The sequence below is a fragment of the Natrix helvetica genome (genome assembly GCF_964273705.1).
Source record: "Natrix helvetica genome assembly, chromosome: 1".
In the NCBI taxonomy this organism is placed as follows: Eukaryota; Metazoa; Chordata; class Lepidosauria; order Squamata; family Natricidae; genus Natrix; species Natrix helvetica.
Genome location: NC_138548.1, coordinates 349,328,085 through 349,348,860, shown reverse-complemented (window position 1 = coordinate 349,348,860; position 20,776 = coordinate 349,328,085). Strand labels below are relative to the sequence as shown.

Here is a 20,776-nt window from a genome sequence, read left to right as displayed (position 1 = left end):
CTCTCTTCCCCCCCCTCACAGGGCGGGTGACATATTCCTGACGAAAAGAAAGGCGAGACGCCATTGGACAGTGCTGTCACCGATTTTACACAATCAGGATAGAGCATCTCTCTCTCTCTCTCTCTCTCTCACACACACACACACACACAGAGGGTGACAGATACTCCTGACGAAAAGAAAGGCGAGACGCCATTGGACAGCGCTGTTAATCCATTTTACCCAATCAGAATTGATCAACATTGTCCCCCTCAAAGGGCGGGTGACAGATTAAAAACAATGCCCCTTACGAAAAGAAAGGCGAGGCGCCATTGGACAGTGCTGTCATCCAGTTTACCCAATCAGGATTGAGTAACACTCCCCTCCCCTCTCACACAGGGCGGGTTACAGATTAAAAACAATGCACCTTACGAAAAGAAAGACGAGGCGCCATTGGACAGTGCTGTCCCCCATCTGGCCCAATCAGGATTGAGCAGCACTCCCCCCTCCCCCCTCTCACGGGGCGGGTGACATTAAATACATAGTCGAGGCGCAAAGGCTCTCGGGAGTTTTAATTCAACAGGGGAGGAATTGGGCGCCTCGTCTATGAAAGGCAGGTTGAAGGTGTTTCGCGGGACTTTCGGATTTTCTGGGTGGGATTTAGTTCCTATCGATTGCAGACCCACGTTGTTAAGTTTGCCTCTTTGCCTTTCACTGGACTTGCTCCGGGCTTTGCGGGGTAAGCTAGGGAAGGATTCAGCAGTCTTTCCCTTTCCCTCCCTTATTTTACTTTGGGAAAATGATAACTCTAAATAGGCGGATAGTTTAACTTAAATACACCAGCCACAAAAGTTGCTTGACCTGATTTAACAGTGTGTAAAACAATATACAGTCACTGAAAAAAATCTTTGACCAATATCCAATTGGATATTCCAATATCCCGCTACAGGGGAAATATCTGAACAAATGATGGAAATTAAAGTCTGGAAGGTCCCCACAGAATTTTGCTATTAATGGCATTGCATTAACTATGTATTTTAAAAAATTAAACCTTCCTGCAAGCAATTTCGTTGCATCTGGACTGCTAAAATGCAAAGGACTTGAAGCTATTTTTTATCTTAATATGCTTGCCCTTCTTCTCTGTGAGAATTGTCTTCCTTCTGGATAATATTGTATCAAGCTCACTTTCTTTTGTACTTCTTTTTTAGATTTAAGCTTTCCCCTTTCTAAAAGTAAGTTGGATGCTAGATTGTGGTGTGTCTAATCTATTAAATAAAAGCACTGATGATGTTATCTAGTTACCTTATTATGCAAATGAAATGTCTGCAAGAAAACAACCAAGCTCAGAGAGCACCAACGACCCCCTCATTTCAACCCTGAGTACAAATATTTTCCTGTATAGTGGAATTGGTTTGTGTCAGGATGTAATCATGGCTTAAACATCATAGTGCTGGAGTTTCTCAAATTGGTTTAGCCTAGTCCAAACAAACCACGTGAAACCTCAGCCTGGGAAACACACTAGTCCTTAAATGTTTATGGAGATTCTCAATTATGCAGGTCATGGTTGTCCCAAAGGTGCTTTTTCCCAAAAGCAACTGGACTTTCTTGGGGTTTTTTTTTTGCTTCTCAAAAGTTTGCAAAAAAAACAAAAGCAAACCCCCACCCCAAGAAAGTCCAATTGCCTTTTGGAGAAAACACCTTTGGGACACTAGTCCTAAACATATGCTTTGTATGGATTGAGTTCACTCATCTTGTTAATAATAATAATAATAATAATAATAATAATAATAATAATAATAATAATAATAATAATAATAATAATAATAATAATAATAATAATAATAATAAAATTAGATTTCTAGACCGCCCGCTCTCCCCGGAGGGACTCGGGGCGGTGTACAGGAATAAATTTAAAAACCATACAAACAATCGTATACATAGCTAAAAATCAAATTAAACAACCCCTGTACAAATTTATAAAAATTAAAAACACCATAAAACCAATCATGAAAATTTAGAAATAAAACTGAGGTGGGAAAGGTGGAATTAGGCCAAGCCGGCTAGCTGGAACAGGTGGGTTTTAAGTTTCTGACGGAAGGAGCGGAGATCCGTAGCCATTCTAATGTCGGGGGGAAGGTCCTTCCCCTAGGCGTCGCCCGCTGGCACAGCCTAGTGGACAGCACCCGGAGGAGTCCCTCTCTGTGAGCGAATCGGCCGAAGGGATGTATGGGGCAGGATACGATCCCGCAAATAACTAGGTTTAAGCCAAAATATGTGTTGCTGCTTTCTGGTTTAAATTTTGTGTGGACCCAGAGATATTCAGCAGGTTCTGACCAGTTCTGGAGAACTGGTAATGGACATTTTGAGTAGTTCGGAGAGCCGGACTGGCCCCGCCCCCATCTATTCTCTGCCTCCCGAGTCCCAGCTGATCAGGAGGGAATGGGGATTTTGCAGTAACCTTCCCTTGGAGTGGGGATGGAATGGAGATTTTACAGTATCCTTCCCCTGCCAGGGCCACCAAGCCATGCTACACCCACAGAACCAGTAGTAAAAAAAAATTTCTTGAATCCCACCACTGGTGGGAACCCATCACTATAATACATTAAATTAAGCCAAATTAAATTATGGCTTAGCATAATGTATGAAGCTTATTACTATTTTAATATGAGTTTTCAATTAAACATTTTTGAACATTTTATCAGTACTTTTTCTACATTTGCACAAGGCTTTTTTTTTATTTCAAAAGTGCAGGTTGTGATGGTTGTGCATGAATGCAACCTCCTTTGAGCGATTTTCTGCATAAACTCTTGTACATATTGGCTGGATTCAAACATTTTAATCTGCTAGGTTAACTGGATAAGTTACTACCTGGGATCACCCCTTATATTAAACCAAACAAACCATATTTAACATTCAATGTCTTGTGCAAGGAGTTTTTCCTCTCTCCAGAAACACTTCTTATATGATTCAAATAGGAAGCTGTAGCCAACAAAAAGGCTGGTATTCAAATATAGTAGCTATTAAAATACACACACATATATATTAAATTTTCCTTCCTCTCAAATTGCAGCGCAGTGAAAGAAAAGTTCCTTCTATGTGTGTGCGGAAATCAAAAGCGAAAGCCCACATTATAAAAATAAATCTGGTCCAATGGAAGATGACAACTCCATGGGAAAACGTGTCTTGGAAGCAAACTGCTCCATTTGTGGGCAACGTTTGAAGGACCCCATAATACTTGACTGCGGACACATTTTCTGCCAAGATTGTATTATGAAATGCTGGAAAGAATCTTCATCAGAACTTGCCTGTCCTCAGTGCAAGCATATCATTCCCCGAGAGGATTTCAGCCAAAACAAGCCACTGGAAAATGTGATCGGATTACTCAAGCAACTAAGAGATCAGGCAGAAGGAGACACCAAATGTTGTCAGAAACATCAGGAGCGTTTGGAGCTGTTCTGCAAGAATGACCAGGTCTTTGTCTGTTCAGTGTGTCGTGAATCTGAGGAGCACCAGGATCACACTGTCATCCCAATTGAAACAGCTGGTCTGGAGTTCAAGGTGGGGACTTCCCATTTATACTAGTCTTGGAATAAATATCTAGGTCCAGGTGTCAGCCTGGTGGAGTTGAGTGGTTTCTTTCTTGGTTACTGATGGAGGCTGCCCTGACATTAGGTCCAAGCCGGGAGAAAGGCACTGGAGACAAAATGGAGGCTGGAGGCTGTTTTGAAAGAGGGTCCATTTATTGTTGAAGCAGAAGCACATGAGTAGTTCTGGGCAGCAGACCACATGGAGTTGAGAGTGAGGACTTTTTATACCTTCTCTTGGGCTTTGCACTTGAGCTTCCTGTTCCTGTGCAAGAACATGTATTTTATTGGCTGTTCTCAAGACTCTCATGGGGCCGTGTGAGCAGAGGTGGGTTCCTATCGGTTCGACCAAGCAGGTAGTAACTCAGCTGGACACGTGCCCGAACTGGTTCTATGCTCAGAGCCGCCACCTTGATTTTCTGTTTTGCACATGTGCAGAACAATCTTCATTGGGAAAATGTATTTTTTTTCCTTTTCTAATGTGCGCATGCGCAGACCTTTTAAGGTACAAATGCGTGTGTGCACTATTTCTATTGCCCACTGAACCAGTAGTAATGCCGGCAGGAACCCACCCCTGCATGTGCAGGTTATGTAGGGGTCTGACCTCCCAGATTTGGTTGATGTTTGAACTCTGAGATGATGCAATGAAGAGGCTTGTATTCTGAAAGGGTGTAGGGCAATTCCCATTGTGGCTGAGGGCTAATCCTACCTTTGTTAAAACCTTGCTGCAGGGAGTAATGGATGACCAAATCTGCATTTCTAAAGCTGCCCCAGCTCAGTATCTGCTTGCTGGCAAGGAGCTGAGACTCTTGAGTCTCTGTCTCCCTTAAAATTTTCATTTCTCTTTTAGGGGAAATATTTTATCCTGCCTTTTTTTTATTATGTCTCAAAATATTTCATTTTTCTAGGAGGGGGGGTAGCTTCCCACACTAGGATGTATGTGCTTTTCTAGCATTACCCAGCCATATTGTCAGGGTTCCAAATAGCATCCAAAAGTAAATCAGAGTCCGAGGCAAAGTATTGCTCAAAGTACCAATTTATTAAGAGAGCCGTGTTGGCACATCTGGGAAAACCCAAATCTGAAAGCTTCCCAGTTTTCCCCACCCAGTTGAAAGTTCAAGATCTTGCCCCCATATCCACAAGTCCATCACATGGTCCAATCTCCAACTGCCATGCTGGCAGTTCCACCCATCCGTTCCAGTCAGGTGCAGAGGTGCAGAGACAAAGGATGACCTTGGCTTTCGAGAAAGAATTTTGTTATGGCTACATATCCTCTAACTCCATACAATCCTCGCTCCCATTTTCCCACAATAGAAAATGCATAGAAGAATAATAGAAAGCGTGGCAGGCCAAAGACCCCAAAAAAAAAGATGGCTGCAGGCCTGACACATATCTTGATATCCCACCGAAGCCCTTTGTGTGGATCAGACCTCACTGATTCTTCCCTTTGATTTTGAAACTGAATCCTCAATGTTATGTTCAGTTCACATGGAAATTTACAGAAAATAATTACAGGCAGTCCTTGACTTGGGACTCTAATGGAGTCAGCCCATTATGGTCATTATTCACGATGGTCATAAAGCGGGTCATCCACAAGATTGACCCAATTTTAGGGTCAGGAAAGGGGTAGCAGATATTATAAAAGACTCTTGTCTCGGTGATTGGGACAGGAATTTCAGTTGTAGGTTGTGACGGTTGTAAGTTGGGGCATCCAAATGCCCAAACGTAAGCAAATTATGCAGTCTTAAGTTTGAATTACGTGGTTGTTCAGTGAATCGTGCATTTGTGTGGGAAACCAGCAAAAAATGTTGCAAATCACCATCCAGGGACCACAGGATGCTGCTAGTGGTTGTAAATGTGAGCCGGTTGCTAAGTGCCCAAAATGCAATCATGTGACCACGGAGTGTGTGTCACCCTTTAGAAGTGTTTGATGGGTTGTAAATCACCCTTTCCAAGGCCATCGTAACTCTGAAGAGTTGTTAAAATGACTTGTAAATCAAGGCTATCTGTAAAGGATTTTTCCAGCCTGACTTAAACTGATTAGATAGTTTTATGGACGCAGAAAATGAGTACTAAATTCCTGTCCCAAAGGTGCTTCCCCCCACCCCACCCCGACAAAAAAAGGTAACTCGACTTTCTTTGTTTTTAAAAAGAAAGTCCAATTGCCTTTTAGGGGGAAAAAAGCACTTTGGGACAACCATGACCAGGATAACTGAGGGAGTGCTGCGGTGGCCTAGAGGTGGAACTCTTGCCTCGGAATCAGGAAGCTCTGGGTTCGATCCTAGGTAGAGGCAGATATTTCTCTCTCTGGGTACACTGAGAATATATCTGCTGAACAAAACTCTGCATTGGCGACAGGAAGGGCATCCGGCCATTAAAACACTCTGCTAGCTCCATTCACTTGCCCAGACTCTACCCCGCAAGGGATTATGGGATCGTTAAAAGATGATGATGATCAGGATAACTGAGACTCTACATTTACTAACTTCCTGGTGTGTTTTTTTTTTCTTTTCGTTTCAGGATTTATTTTGTACTTGCCTGAATGTTTTGAAGAAGGAAAGAGACGAGATTTTGCAATGTCGGACATACATGGACTACGAATGCCAAATTCTAATGGTAGGTGACGGTTTTAACTGGGAATGATAATAGTGCCTTTGAGTCCATCTTTACGTCTGGTGAATTACAAGCTCAAGTCCATGGCCTGTACAGTTTCCTTGGCAAGCTTTTGGGAAGTGGTGCTTGTCATGTTTTCCTAAGGCCGAGAGAGAGAAGGACTGGCCCAAAGTTGTATAAATTGTATAGGGTCTCCTTCTTAAGCAAGAGTTTGGAGTAGATGACCTCTAAGGTCCCTTCCAACCAGGGGTGAAATCCTCCCGATTCGGCCCAATTTGACCGAACCAGTAGGGACGATTATCCTTGGTTCTGCAAACCGGTAGTAAAAAAGAAGAAGCTTTTTTTCTATTTTTTAAAGCATTATTTCCCCTGCTGATTCGGGCAAATAGGCAGGAAACAAATGCTTTAAAAAGCGGGGGGGGGGGGGGGGAGCCTTATTATTATTATTATTATTATTATTATTTATTGGATTTGTCAACCGCTCCCTCTCCCCTAGGGGACTCGGGGCGGTGTACAGACAGAATAAAACATTATAAAAACATTATATACAGCAATTACAAAACCCCATAAAAACAAATTAAACACAAGTCTGTACAATAGTGCATAGATTAATTAATGATTAAAACCAAATTAAAATACCCCAAAATTTAAAATAACCAGTCAGGAGAGTCAAGGGATTAGATCATGATTGCGATTGGGTCAGGCCAGCTAATTGGAACAGGTGGGTCTTGAGTTCCTTACGGAAGGAGCGGAGATCAGTAATGATTCTAATGTCAGGGGGGAGGTCGTTCCAGAGGGTCGGGCCCATCACAGAGAAGGCCCTACTCCTGGGTGTCGCCCGCTGGCATTGTTTGGTGGACGGCACCCGGAGGAGCCTTCCGGCAATCATGCGGCTCACAGTTGATCCATGCAATTGTCGGAAACTTCCTCGTGCCCACAGAACCAGTGGCCAAAACATTTAGATTTCACCACTGCTTCCAACTCTGTTATTCTATATTCTGCAAATGTATTGACTGACACTTTGAACTTTTCTGTTGGAGGAGACTCCTGGGAATACTGCTGGCAGCTGAGAAAACAAACCAATGGCTCATTGAACAAATTGACCTAGAGTTCTTACTCAAGGCACAAAGGACCCGAGTCAAATTATTCTTCTTTGGACGTCTTATGCAAAGACATGACTCTTTGGGGAAGACTCTAATGCTAGGAAAGGTGGAAGTTGTCAAACTTGAAAAACATTGGTTTAGGGTAATATGTGAACCAGGATAGCATGTCTGGAGTCATATCTTGCCATCAATTTCGCTTAATCTTGGTTATTAAATAAACCACAGGTAGCTGACTTTGCATAGCCCTCAACTTAAAAAACAATTATTAATATGGATTAATATTAGCATGATGTGCAATCCAGTTGTAACGTTCAGCCAGTGGTGGATTCCGGATCCCGTTCCAACCGGTATGGTTGGAACGCGCCCGGCGGCATCCACATGGACGTGTGCTGCGTGCATCTGCATCTTACCACCTCCGCGAGCCTCCGCGATGCTCCAGCTGCTCAGCGGAGGCACATGTGCAGAACGGTATCTGGTGCTCCTGGCAGGCTCCAGTACGCCCATACCAGGGTATACCGTCTGCAACCCACCACTGCTTTCAGCCATAGAGAGAGGGCATTGATTTAAGAATGCAGGAAAGGCGTTCGCCACTGTCAAACCTTTGTTGACCAGGAATTTAATGTTTCTATTGAAAGTCTTGATGGAGCATATGTGCCAATGTCACCATTGACTGCAGGCCTTCAAGGTCATGGAAAGTTCTTCAGGAAAGACCTTAAATCCCTGAGATGACACCCAATGTCCTTGGAGGACATTAGAGCACATGCACTAAAATAAGCCCTCCCCTGAAAATAAGCCCTCCCCAAAGATATTGCAACACAACAGCACCCATGAGGTGACCATGCTCACTGTCTCCTGCACCTCAAAAATAATAAGACCTCCCCCAAAATAAGGCCAAGTGCTTATTTCAGGGGCCAAAAGAAAATAAGACCCTGTCTTATTTTTGGGTAAACATGGCAAACACATAAAAAGCTTATCAAGGTACTGTATTTTTTGCTCTATGAGATGCACTGACTATACGACACACTCCCATTTTTGACCTTTGCACGCCCCATTTTTGGCCTCTGCGCATCGCTTTTTGGCCTCTGCATGTCCCATTTTCAGACTCTGTGTGTCCCATTTACGGCCTCTCTACATCCCATTTTCTGCCTCCATGTGTCCCATTTTCAGCCTCTGCATGCCCTGCTTTTGGCCTCCATGAAATGAGGCCAAAAATGGCCGAAGGTTGGGGGCTGGTGGGTGGGTGGGACTTTGGCAATATTTGCTCCATAAGACACACAGACATTTCCACCCACTTTTGGGAGACAAAAAAGTGTGTCATGGAGCGAAAAATACGGTAAATACCTGGACTCTTTTTTTATAGCCATATCTGAAACAGAAAAATACCTTAGCTTGACAACATTTTAGTCACGTTATCTCTTCTGTATGTAACAATTCTCTATTTCTATTACAAAGAAATTTTAACATGAAGTGTTTTTGACTTCAAATATTGTTTCTTTAAAGTATTTTTCCGAAAGTATTTTTCAGAGTATAAGACACACCGGAGTATAAGACGCAGCAAGGTTTTGAAGAGGCAAATAAGAAAAAAAAGTTTTTGCACTCTGCAAACCTTCCCAAAACGGCCTGTTTTTCATGAAAACGGGCCTGTTTTTTTTTTTTGTCAAAAAAGGGCATGAATAGCCTTTAGGAAGCTTATAGAGTGCTGCTGGGGGCCGGGGGGGCGAGCGGGAACAGGCTGTTTTTCGCTCATTTTTGCCCTCTCCAGCCCACAGGAACTTTCTGAATGCCTTCTAAAAGCTATGCACAGCCATTTTGGTGAAGGGTGTGGAGTTTTGGGAGGCAAAAAATGCTGTATCCAGTGTATAAGACGCACCCAGATTTTCAGCCTCTTTTTTGAGGGAAAAAGGTGCGTTCTTATAGTCCAAAAAATACGGTAAGTTAAAGGTGATTGTAAATGTTTGTTTGTAAATGTGTTTTCCCCTTTGGGACAGATTGTCTCTTCTTTGGTTTATTATAGAACCAAATAGGAAGAAACAGAGAAGACATGAAAGCTGATTTTGAGGACCTGCACCAGTTTCTTAAAGAACAAGAGGATATTCTGCTGTCCAGGATGGAGGAGATGGAAGAGAACGTTGTGTGGAAGAGAGAGGAATATATTGCCCGGGTCTCCAAAGACCTCTGCTCCCTGGAGGCTTCCATCTGGGAATTGCAGGAGAAATGCCAGCAACCGATAAATGAACTCATACAAGTAAGGCAATAGGGTAGAAATGGGCAAGCATTCTTGCATCTATCCTTAGGCGGTGTTTCCTGGAGAAAGAATAGGCATAAACACAAAATATAGGGAGTGTGAGAAAGATGAATTGGTGTCTCCAGTTCACTCTCTCTGCCTCCATTTGGTCCAATTCTTCTCATTTAATGTTTCTGAAGATCGAAGACATACTGTGAATATCCAGGATGTGAGAAGTATACAATGAATGGCATTGAGATCCCTCTTCTTTTTCTTTCCATCCATTCTAGGATGCTGGAAGCACCTTGAAGAAGTAAGTGACCTTACACTGGAAATTGATCTTCTTTGGAGGGGGGAAAATGACTTTTTTTCATTTGTCATTTTTGTGGCCAGGTGGATCCATGCAAAAGCGAATCAGAAGGATTGTAAAATTCTCTATTCATTGAGGGTTTATGCTGAAAGTCTGTTGAGATAATTCTTCAACTTGATCCTAAATTCTGTAGAATAGAAAATAAGATTGGGATGTACTAATGGATCATAGTAAAGCATACCCTTACCTCTTAATGGTTCAACGTTAACATCAGCTAAAAATATATATATATATCATCCTTTTATGTGAAAGGATTCAATAGCTTGATTTTGGTACTGATTACATATCCCAGATTGAATGGATGCTTAGAAGACATCCATGGTGAATGCCTAAAGATTTAGATTGTTAGCAAAGTGGCAGAATATCTGACTAGGGTGCAGAAGGACACAGATCTGGTTTCCGGATAGATTTTGGAAGTCTCTGCCTTGAAACTTGGAGAATGCTAGCAATCTTCAATATTAAAACAATCTTAGTTAATGTACTGTTGAAGTTGCATATATATCTTGCCATCTTTCAAGAACGGTATTTCCTTCTGGAAAGGAAATTTCCTTCTGGAAAGGACTACTCACCTCCTTGGGTGGAGATGGTTCCTTTCACCCAAAGAATAGCAATAGCAACAGCACTTAGACTTATATGCCGCTTTACAGTACTTTTACAGCTTTCTCTGAGCAGTTTATATATTGCCCCCAATAATCTGGGTCTTCATTTTACCGACCTCGGAAGGATGGAAGGCTCAGTCAGCCTTGTGCTGGTGAGACCCAACTGTTGGCAGCCAGTGATCTGCAGAGGTAGCCTGCAGTACTGCATTCTAACCACTGCGCCACTGCAGCTCTTATGCAATCATAGCAGTTACTGGTGTGACATCTTACACTAAATTGTTGATATGACTATGTTTATTAAGTGAATCCAGCCATTGTGGTTTGGATAAATGTAATTTATAGCTAACTATAGATTATCAGAGTGTGAGATAGAAACACAACAGACAAGAAACACACCCAGAAGTACTAGCACTAACTTTATCTACAGTGACATGAATACAGTCTTGCAAGTCTGAAAGAGCATCTCTTCCTCCTCACCTTTACAGCACAACAAACTGGGGAGAGTCTCTTGCAGTGGTGGTATTCAGCCGGTTCGGATTGGTTCAAGCGAACCGGTAGTGATGACCTGCAGGTGTGCCCTCCCAGCCGCCCCAGTTCTATGCCATCCTATTTAGCCATGTTTTCTAAGCTGCGTGTGTTAGATATAAGCAACTGTCATAATGGTTTCCACAAAGGTCCTCTGTTCTGGCGGGAATAGAGATTCAGTCTCATTGGTCGAAGGGTCTGACAGCTCCCTAAAAAAGGGCTGCTGTCAGACTGAACCTTCGCTGGATTGTACATAGTTGTTCTGTTACAATAAAGAGCTGTTGCTGCCTAAGCCTGAGTGTGCCTTTCCTTTATCCAATCTAACAGCGTGTAAGTGTGCAAGCTGCCGCACTAGCAAAGTGCATGTGTGGAAGGCGCATGCGCTCATGAAGCAAGTGTGCATGCTCACAGTTTCGGTGCATGACGAACCGGTGATAAAATTATGTGAAACTCACCTCTGCCTGTCTGACCATTGCCAAGTCTGCAGCTCTCCCACCTGCTTCTCAAAATCATTCTCAGATATGAACCAAGTAACCAATTATGACTTAATCAATAAACTGATGAAACTATGGCTTGTCCTATGTGAATCCAAGCTGTATACAGTAGTTAAACTGAGTGAGATTGACTAAAGAATTTAATCAGTTTCCTTTGTTACTCTCTATTAATGACGTGACTCAAGTTTGACTCACAGCATCCACTGCTTTAGTTCACACTATGCTAGCTCTAACATGGTTTGTTTGTTTTTTGGCTTCGAAAATGATGCGATCCTAGGTGATTATTGCTACGTTGGTGAGTTATGCGTAAGCAAACCCTGGGATCGTGTGCCATATGAATTAGTCACACTCTCTAAAATGCTTTTTTGTTCCTCGTTTTTCTTATGTGATTGTCCCCATGCATTCTGAATTTAATGGTCTGGTAACTAGCTTTTATGTTTCCCCAGGTTCTCGACAAAAGAAGTATTTGATAACTCAGTGATTTTTCCACTGGGGCTAAAGTGGGAAATCTGGGACCTGTGCGATTTAAGGGCCGTTTTGAAGGATGCCACAAAGCAATTTAAAGGTGGGAGATGTGACTCGGAGGGTAGTACCCCAATTCTTTCTTTTCTTAATACCGTATTTTTCGGAGTATAAGATGCACCGGAGTATAAGACGCACCAAGGTTTTGAAGAGGCAAATTAAAAAACAAATAGGTTTAGCACTCTGCAAACCTCCCCAAAACGACCCTTTATTTTTTTTCCAAAAAAAGGGCATGAATAGCCCCTAGGAAGCTTGTAGAGTGCTCCTGGCGGGTGGGGAGGGGGGAAACGAGCAAAACACAGACCGTTTTTCGCAAAAATGAGCCCATTTTATGCCCCCCAAAAGAGGTCATGGATAGCTTTTAGGAAGCTTATAGAGTTCTCATGGGGGGGGGGATTTCTGCCCTCCCTAGCTCCCAGGAGCATTTTGAAAGCCTCCTACAGGCTCTGCACGGCCATTTTGGTGAAGGGGGTGGGGTTTCGGGTGGCAGAAAATGCTGTATTCAGTGTGTAAGATGCACCCAGATTTTCAGCCTCTTTTTTGAAGGAAAAAGGTGCGTCGTACTCCGAAAAATACAGTATTAATTGCCCTAAAAATTTCACAGAACAGAGATCTAAAATCAGCCTCAGGAGATACTGTAATCCAAGAGTCCCCAACCCCCGGGGCTTTGGCCCAATACTGGAATGCATCCCATTCTGAACCGGGTGGTGCAAATGGCAGGCAATTGTGCATGTGTGCAGCTCCACTTGTGCAAGTGGGGGCATTTGTGCGTGAAGCCCCACTTGCATGAGTGGCGGGCACTTGTGATCATGTGGAACCATCCACTCTCCCCCACCCCCTGCAGGTCCGCCAAGATGGAAAGTCTTGATGCCAACTTTGTAAACCACTTAGAGAGGGCTGTAAAGCATTGTAAAGCGGTATATAAGTCTAAGTCCTATTGCTACTGCTATATATTTTCGCCTCCAGTCCACTGGTGAAATTCAAATTTTTTTTACTACCAGTTCTGTGGGTGTGGCTTGGTGGGCGTGGCAGGGGAAGGATACTGTAAAATCCCCATTCTCTCCCGATCAGCTGTGACTCGGGAGGCAGAGAATAGATGGGGGCAGGGCCAGCCAGAGGTGGTATTTACTGCTTCTCTGAACTACTCAAAATTTCCGCTATTGGTTCTCCAGAACCGGTCAGAACCTGCTGGATTTCACCCCTGCTCCAGTTCCCTAATTCTCCTTGTTGCTCTTCTTGGCACTCTTTCTAGAGTCTCCACATCTTCTGTAGTAATGTTTCTTATTACTTTTTCCTCCGCCAGATGCAATAAACCTTGGATTTCCGCTGCACAGAGGTAACTTTCTGGGGCCAAAAAGGGTCACATTCATAAGCCTGATTAGGTTTTGGCACTGGGGCTCCACAGGGTGTGTTGTTAGTCAAGTGATGATGTTAGCCACAATTGTGTGATCAAACAATCCACTTTTTTTTAAAAAATACGAACTGCTGTTAGTTTTGTTTGTAGAAGTAGGCATCCTGGTGGTCCCTTCTAACTCTATAATCCTACGATGCAAACATGGGTCTTTTATGAGACTTTGGAAAGAACTGTAAAGAGTGCCACATCTGCTTACCGTATTTTTCGGAGTATAAGATGCACCTTCCCCCCCCCCCCCCAATAAGAGGGTGAAAATCTAGGTGCGTCTTATATACTGAGTACAGCGTTTCTGGTCTCCTGAAACCCCAGAGGGTTTGGGAGGCCTGCAAAGTACTCCTGGGGGCTGGGGAGGGCAAAACCCCCAGGAACACTTTGCCCAGCTCCCCAGCTTTGCCCAGCTCCCCAGCCCCCAGGAGCACTTTGCAGGCCTCTCAAACTCTCTGCATGCCCCGTTTTTCACAAAGTTCCTTGGGGACTTTGACTTGCTAGTTGAGATTTACAAGAGTAGAAGTAGCATGCAGAGGGTTTGGGAGGTCCGCAGTGTACAAAAACTTTTTTAAAAAATTACCGCTAACTTTAAAAAAAAATATTACCTCTTCAAAATCTTGGTGCGTCTTATACTGCGAAAAGTACGGTATGTTAGGGGGATATAAAAGGCAGGTAAAAAGGATAGGGAACCATCTTTGCCTTTTCAACAATGTCTCGTAGTTTTTAAGGGTCCCTGTGGAACTTTACTCATGGAACTTTTGAAATTTAGAAGGAATGTTTCTGAATGATATTGAAGAGCGCAAAACTCATAAAGGATCACAGATAGTCCTCGACTTACAACTAACCCATTTTATGACGGTTCGAAGTTACAGTGGCACTGAAAAAAGTGACTTTGGTTCACAGTGACGACCTTTGCAGCATCTCCGTGGTCACATGATCAGCACCCAGATGTTGGGCAACTGGCTCATATTTATGATGGTTGTAGTCATGTGATAACCTTTTGCTACCATCTGACAAGGTCGCAAAAGTCAATGGGGTAGACAGATTCTCTTAACAACCATGTTACTAGCTTAAGAACTAGAATGATTCACTTAACAACGGTGGCAAGAAAGGTAATAAAATAGGGCAAACCTCATTTAAGAAAAGTCTCGCATAGCAACATAAAGTTTGGGCTCAATTATGGTTATAGGTCAAGGACGGGTGTCAAACTGGATTTCTTTGAGGCCAGATCAGCAGTGTAGTTCTTGCGGGCCAGTGGGGTGTGTTTTTACAGCCCGTTTGTTTTTTGGGGGGCGTGCGTTTTGGTTGGCAAAGTGCTTCAGGAAACCGTCTAGGCCAGTGATGGCGAACCTATGGCACGCGTGCCACAGGTGGCACGTGGAGCCATTTGTCAGGGCACGCGAGGTGCTGCCCTGTCAGCTGGCCAGCGCGCATGTGCGCACTGGCCAGCTGAGTTCACCCTTTTTTAAAGCCATTTTTCGCGCTTCCCAGGCTCCAGAGGCTTTATAGGAGCCTGGGGAGGGCGAAAAGAGCTTCCCCTCCCTCCGGAGGCTTCATGAGCTTCCCTGATGCCTTTGAGCGCTCAAAATGACCCTCCGAGCAAACCAGAAGTGACTTCCCTGACGCCTCCGGGGGTCGGGAGAGGTTGTTTTCGCCCTCCCCAGGCTCCTATAAAGCCTTTGGAGCCTGCAGAGGGTGAAAAAAGCATGTAAAAATTGGAGAGATCGCGCCTGTAGTGCGCGCATACGCACTGTGGGTCGCACATTGCATTATGGGTGCGGTACACCCGCACATGACCCCCCTGCACTCCCCCCACTTATGGCACGAGAGCCAAAAAAAGTTCGCCATCGCTGGTCTAGGCTGAAAACGGGCTGTGCATGGGCGGCGGGGGGGTTTGCCCTATTTTGGCTGCCAGTGGCACCGCGGACCAGTCCTTTGCTATTCCCAGGCTGGCCCCTTGGGCCACATTTAAGCACCCCGTGATCCGGATCCGGTCTGCGGGCCTTGAGTTTGACACCCCTGGTCAAGGACTATCTGTATCCCAGAGTCATATTCTGTTTATTAATATGTCTACGCTCAAGAGATGAGTTTTGCTCACCTCCGGTGTTCTGCTCATGCTTGTTTTTCTCTTTCTCCCCCCATTGTAGCTCAAGTGACTTTGGATCCATGCACAGCTCACCCCAAACTGCTTATATCTGAGAATCGGAAAAGCGTGATCCTGGAAAACTGGCCTAAACTTCATTCTGATTGCTCTAAAAGATTTGATCAATGTCTTTTCGTGCTGGGATGTGAGGAATTCAACACAGGCAGGTGCTGCTGGGAAGTCACTGTAGACAGTGAGGATGGCTGGGGCCTGGGAGTTGCCAAGGCCTCTGTGAAGCACAAAGGCATTGTCTCCCTAGATCCCGCAGAAGGAATCTGGTCAATGGCGAAGTGGGGAGACGAATGTACAATTATTCTCCCTCCTAATTTCCCTGCCCTGCCTATAAAGGGGGATCTCCAGAGGATCCGAGTATCTCTGAATTATATAGGAGGTCGGCTGTCCTTTTTTGATGCAGTTAGAGGGATTCTGTTAGTTGTCTTCTCAGAGGCTTCATTTTCTGGAGAACCCCTTCACCCTTTCTTTTGGCTTCAGAGAAAAGGTCAACTCAGTCTTTGTTATTAAAGCGGTTCGACCTTGCTTGTAGGCCATACACGTCTCAACACCATCCCCTCCATAATCCTCAATCCTGATCTCGGTTTCCTTCTACCTCATTTCCATATCATCCTAATCTTCCAGCCGCTGAGGATTGAAGAGGCCCAATTTCTATGTTTACGAAGACCTGATTAGTAAAGCAGCCATCTTTGGTCTGGTATCTTGGAGGAGAACATCTGAAATGCTCAAAGTCAAAATCCAATCCACCTAGAAGATACCTAGTTGGGGATGGATGACTTAATGGTGCTTCCCATTAAGCAAGAAGCTTCTTTTCAAAATCTCTTGAGAAGAGAGGGTGATCCTTAACTAGAGTTGGGCTTCAAAAATTTCAGCAATGGGTTCTCTGCCCGGTTGCTGGGCGGGCGGAGCCATGGTGGGCGTGACCTAGTCGGCCTCCTGCACCATGGTGGTGGTGGGGCATTTTTGCCTTCCCCAGACTCCGAAGGCCCTCTGGAGTTCCAGGAGGTCTGTTATCCCCCTCCCCAAGCCTCCACATGGACCCTGCATTTACCTCTCATCCAAAACAGGCCTGCATTTACCTCTCATCCAAAACAGGCCACGTGGAGACTCCTGGGAGGGGTGAGGTGGGCGGGACCAGCCAGAGGGTGGGATTTGGAGGTTCTCCGAACATTAGCTACGGGTTCTATGAACAATGGATATCACCAATATTTGCTGCTGTTTAAAACTTGGGAAAGGAATAGGAGATCTCTAGAGGCAAATCCTTTTCATTCCTATTTGCAACTATCCAAACCCTAAAAGGTAAGAAAACTCCCAGGAAAATCCAGCCATTTCGGACAGGGCGGTATAATTTGAGCATGTTGGACCACTGTCTGAGGATTGTGAGCTGCCTTCCCAATTTTTCTCACTCTCTTTCCTGTAAACCAAAGGCCTATGGTTACCTAAAGCAGCGTCCCACTACCTTTTGGGCGGTAGGAATCAGTTCTGTGAAAGGTGATTTTTTTGTGAATCGGCGGACGGGCATTGTTTCACACATTGCTTGGATCCCATGCTGGCACAGATGGTGCTTCTCTCGCTTGCATAGCCCAATTCCTGGTGGCCCACAGACCGTGGGCCAGTTGGGGACTCCTGACCTAAAGAATAGAACTGACATTTGGAAAAGTATTATGATTCCCTCTGTTGCTTAGTAACAAAGCTAGTTAGTTCATTGTAGAAGAGAACGAAATAGTTCTTAGATGACATGTTCTATGCTCTTTTTTCTACTGTGTTTTTTTAATGGATGTATGAATGTTGAATGTTGTGCAATAAATTAAAGGTTTCTTTTATTGTAGGCTTCCTGTGCTTTCCAAAATGCAGAGCTCTCTGCATCTAGAACCCTTTTTGTTCTTGATGATTGCTCCATCAAGGCATATTGGATAATCTATAAGTAGTTTGTCTCATGTCCTTACATTGCCTGCAAAATAGCCTAAGCTGAAACAGGTATTCCACACAAAGAGGCTGATACGCATGCAGTAGTACTAAGCGTATCAGCTTCATACCAGAAAGAGCAGTGGTGACACAGTGGTTAGAAATCAGGTTAACTTTTATTCCACTTTCTGGCTTCCTTGAACAAGGATTTTCTGTGTCACAGAATTCCAGTTCATAATTAAGTTCTTGTGGTAAGGAACCAGTAGTGTCACAAGGTTGTTTCTGGTTTACTACTGAAACTGATCTCTTGTATTTTATTCATGACTTGGATGTTCTTTTATCAAATTTGCAGATAACCCCAAAATGACTGGAATAACTAACACAGGGGGAAACTAACAAATTCAAAATGATTTAAAATCGATGAAGGAAATTTAAATGGCATCAACAAATATAGTTTCCAATTGGCAAGAAATTTGAGTAGTTTGGAGAACTGGCAAATATCACCTCTGGCTAGCCGCAGAATGGGGTTGGAATGGGAATTTTGCAGTAACCTACTCCTGTAACAGGGAGGGAATGGAGATTTTGCCGTATCCTTCCCCCAGGAGTAGGGTGGGAATAAAGATTTTGCAGTTTCCTTCCCCCAAGAGTGGGGTGGGAATGGAGATTTTGCAGTATCCTTCCCCTGGAATGGGGAGGGAATGGAGATTTTGCAGTATCATTCCCCTGGAGTGGGGTGGGAATGGAGATTTTGCAGTAAGCTTCCCCTGGAGTGGGGTGGGAATGGGGATTTTGCAGTATCCTTCACCTGCCATGCCCCTAAAGCCATGCCCACAGAAGCGGTAGTAAAAAAAAAAATTGAATTTCACCACTGGAAACAGGATACTGTATTGGAGGGTTAAAAAGCAGTTTCAGGCTAATAGTGTGTTTCTGTATATTATGGGCTATTAAAGCTATTGTATATTTAAGGAAGTGCAGAGGTGACAAAATTCAAAATACCCTCAATATCATGGTCAGATTTTTTTTATGATACCAGGGTTGTCATAATGTGCCAGACCGTCATGCATCATATATATTGAACTTTCTTTATGTGCCTATCTTCCTACCTTACCTTATCTACCCAACTCACTAGCCTTTCATCTATCTAAACAATTAGGTTCCCTTTTAGAATTCACTATCAGGTGCTCCTTGGTGTTCATATCAGGTCTTAAGATAATGATGTAGCATTTGGGGAAAAAGATGCAGCCCATTAAGCCTAGGCTGGAAGCCAGGATGGAGAAGATCTGCACAGCCACCATGTATTTCCCCTTAGTGCTCAGGTAGGTGGGGACAAAGGAAACCCAAACACTGCAGAAAATTAACATGCTGAAGGTGATCAACTTGGCTTCATTGAAGGATCCTGGCAGCTTGCGTGCTAGGAAAGCCACCAAGAAGCAGATGGCAGCCAGAAGGCCCATGTAACCCAGGGCAGTGTAGAACATGACAATTGACCCTTCGTTACATTGCAGCAGGATGTACTCTGGTTGAGAACGCATGTCAGAGTCTGTGAATGGGGGAGAGATTCCAAGCCATATCATGCAGATGCCCACCTGAATCCCCGAACAGGATACGACAATAGAGTTGGCCAGAGTCTTTCCCAGCCATTTCCTCATCCTGCTGCCTGGCTTTGTGGCCAGAAATGCCACCACCACCATAACAGTCTTTGCCAGCAGTGAGGACACAGCAACTGAGAAAACAACACTGAAGATGCTTTGTCGAAGAAGGCAGGTCACTTTGTTGGGCTGACCAATGAATAGAAGGGAGGTCAAGAAGGAAAGGAGAAGGGAGACCAGAAGAATGTAGGTGAGATCCCGATTGTTAGCTTTAACTATGGGAGTTTCTCTGTATTTAGTGAAGATTCCCAGAACAAAGGCAGCGATTAGGGACAAAGCAAGAGTAAAGGAAGCCAGGATGAGTCCCAATGTTTCTTCATAGGACAAGAAGTTTATACTTTTGGGGATACACTGATTCCGCTTCTCATTGGAATACTGGTCATCTGGACACTTGCCGCAATGGGCTGCATCTGAAAAACATTGGCTATATGTAAGTGTTTCTGCAACTGTAACAAATAAATGCAACTGGAACCAATATTGCAGAGAGGATATTGGGAGAACCGGAAAACCTATTAGAAAATACTTTCCCACTATACTTTGTGAAAGCCTATCTAGGATCGTGAGAAAAAAAATGTGTAATAGGGAAGACGTTCTATAGAACAGAGAGCTGAATATGACTTGAAAGATGAAAACGTAGTGCACCATTATCTTGAATCCTATTAGAGCAGGGGTGTCCAAACTTGGCAACTTTAAGACTTGTGGACTTCAACTCCCAGAATTTGGACACCCCTGTATTAGAGGTTCTTCGTTTCCTTTTTTTCTCTCCAGAGCCACCTACCTTCTTCCACTGAGAATGTTCCTTCCATACAGAGAGAACAGTCATGGCAGCAAACAGGTGCTCCTTCTCTCACGAGCTTGGCATATCCTGGGTAACAACTTTCTGAACATCTAGAAGAAGGCACTTCCTAAGAATAAAAATAATGGCAGAAATTAAGGCACCACATGAGTGACAGTGCAAGAGTTTATTTCCAGGAAATTGTTTCAGGAACCAAGGAGCTCAGGAAAAAATTGGAGAAAACAAGGAGTACTGACGTAAAGGTTACTGATTTGTTTCCACATCTCCTTTCCTTTCTAATTCTAAAAGGTGCCATCTACCATTGATTTTTCAGAAAAGGATCCTAGGATAAATGGGAAAAGTAGTTATGGCAACGAAAGGTTCATATAGTCAAGGCTATGGTTTTCCCAGTTGAAATGTATGGCTGTGAAAGTTGGACCATAAGAAAGGCTGAGCGCCAAAGAACTGAGGCCTTTAAATTCTGGTGCTGGAGAAGACTCCTGCGAGTCCCTTGGACTGCAAGGTGATCAAACCAGTCAGTCCTAGAGGAGATCAATCCTGACTGCTCTTTAGAAAGACAGATCCTGAAGACGAAACTCAAAATACTTTGGCCACCTAATGAGAAGGAAGGACTCACTGGAGAAGAGCCTAATGCTGGGAAAGACTGAGGGCAAAAGAAGAAGGGGACGACAAAGAAGGAGGAGGCTGGATGGAGTCACCGAAGCAGTAGGTGTGAGCTTGAATGGACTCTAGAGGATGGTAGAGGACAGGAAGGCCTGGAGGAACATTGTCCATGGGGTCACGATGGGTCGGGCATGACTTTGCAACTAAAAGCAACAACAGCATGTGTGGGAATGCTATACATTGTATTTTCCTCTCT

The 20,776-nt window shown here is 44.0% G+C and overlaps 1 protein-coding gene across 1 annotated transcript in view; it reads left to right on the top strand.

The window, feature by feature from the left end:
• The window catches only part of LOC309401935 (E3 ubiquitin-protein ligase TRIM11-like), a 36,946-nt gene extending 20,316 nt beyond the window's left edge, over nt 1–16,630 (top strand). The window contains exons 8-14 of the mRNA XM_081971313.1: nt 3,054–3,534; nt 6,081–6,176; nt 9,291–9,521; nt 9,791–9,813; nt 11,935–12,053; nt 13,314–13,346; nt 15,560–16,630. Of these exons, the coding sequence (XP_081827439.1) occupies nt 3,054–3,534; nt 6,081–6,176; nt 9,291–9,521; nt 9,791–9,813; nt 11,935–12,053; nt 13,314–13,346; nt 15,560–16,077 (1,501 nt within the window). The 3' untranslated portion in view covers nt 16,078–16,630. The remainder of the gene's footprint in view (nt 1–3,053; nt 3,535–6,080; nt 6,177–9,290; nt 9,522–9,790; nt 9,814–11,934; nt 12,054–13,313; nt 13,347–15,559) is intronic.
• The last annotated feature ends 4,146 nt before the right edge of the window (nt 16,631–20,776 follow it).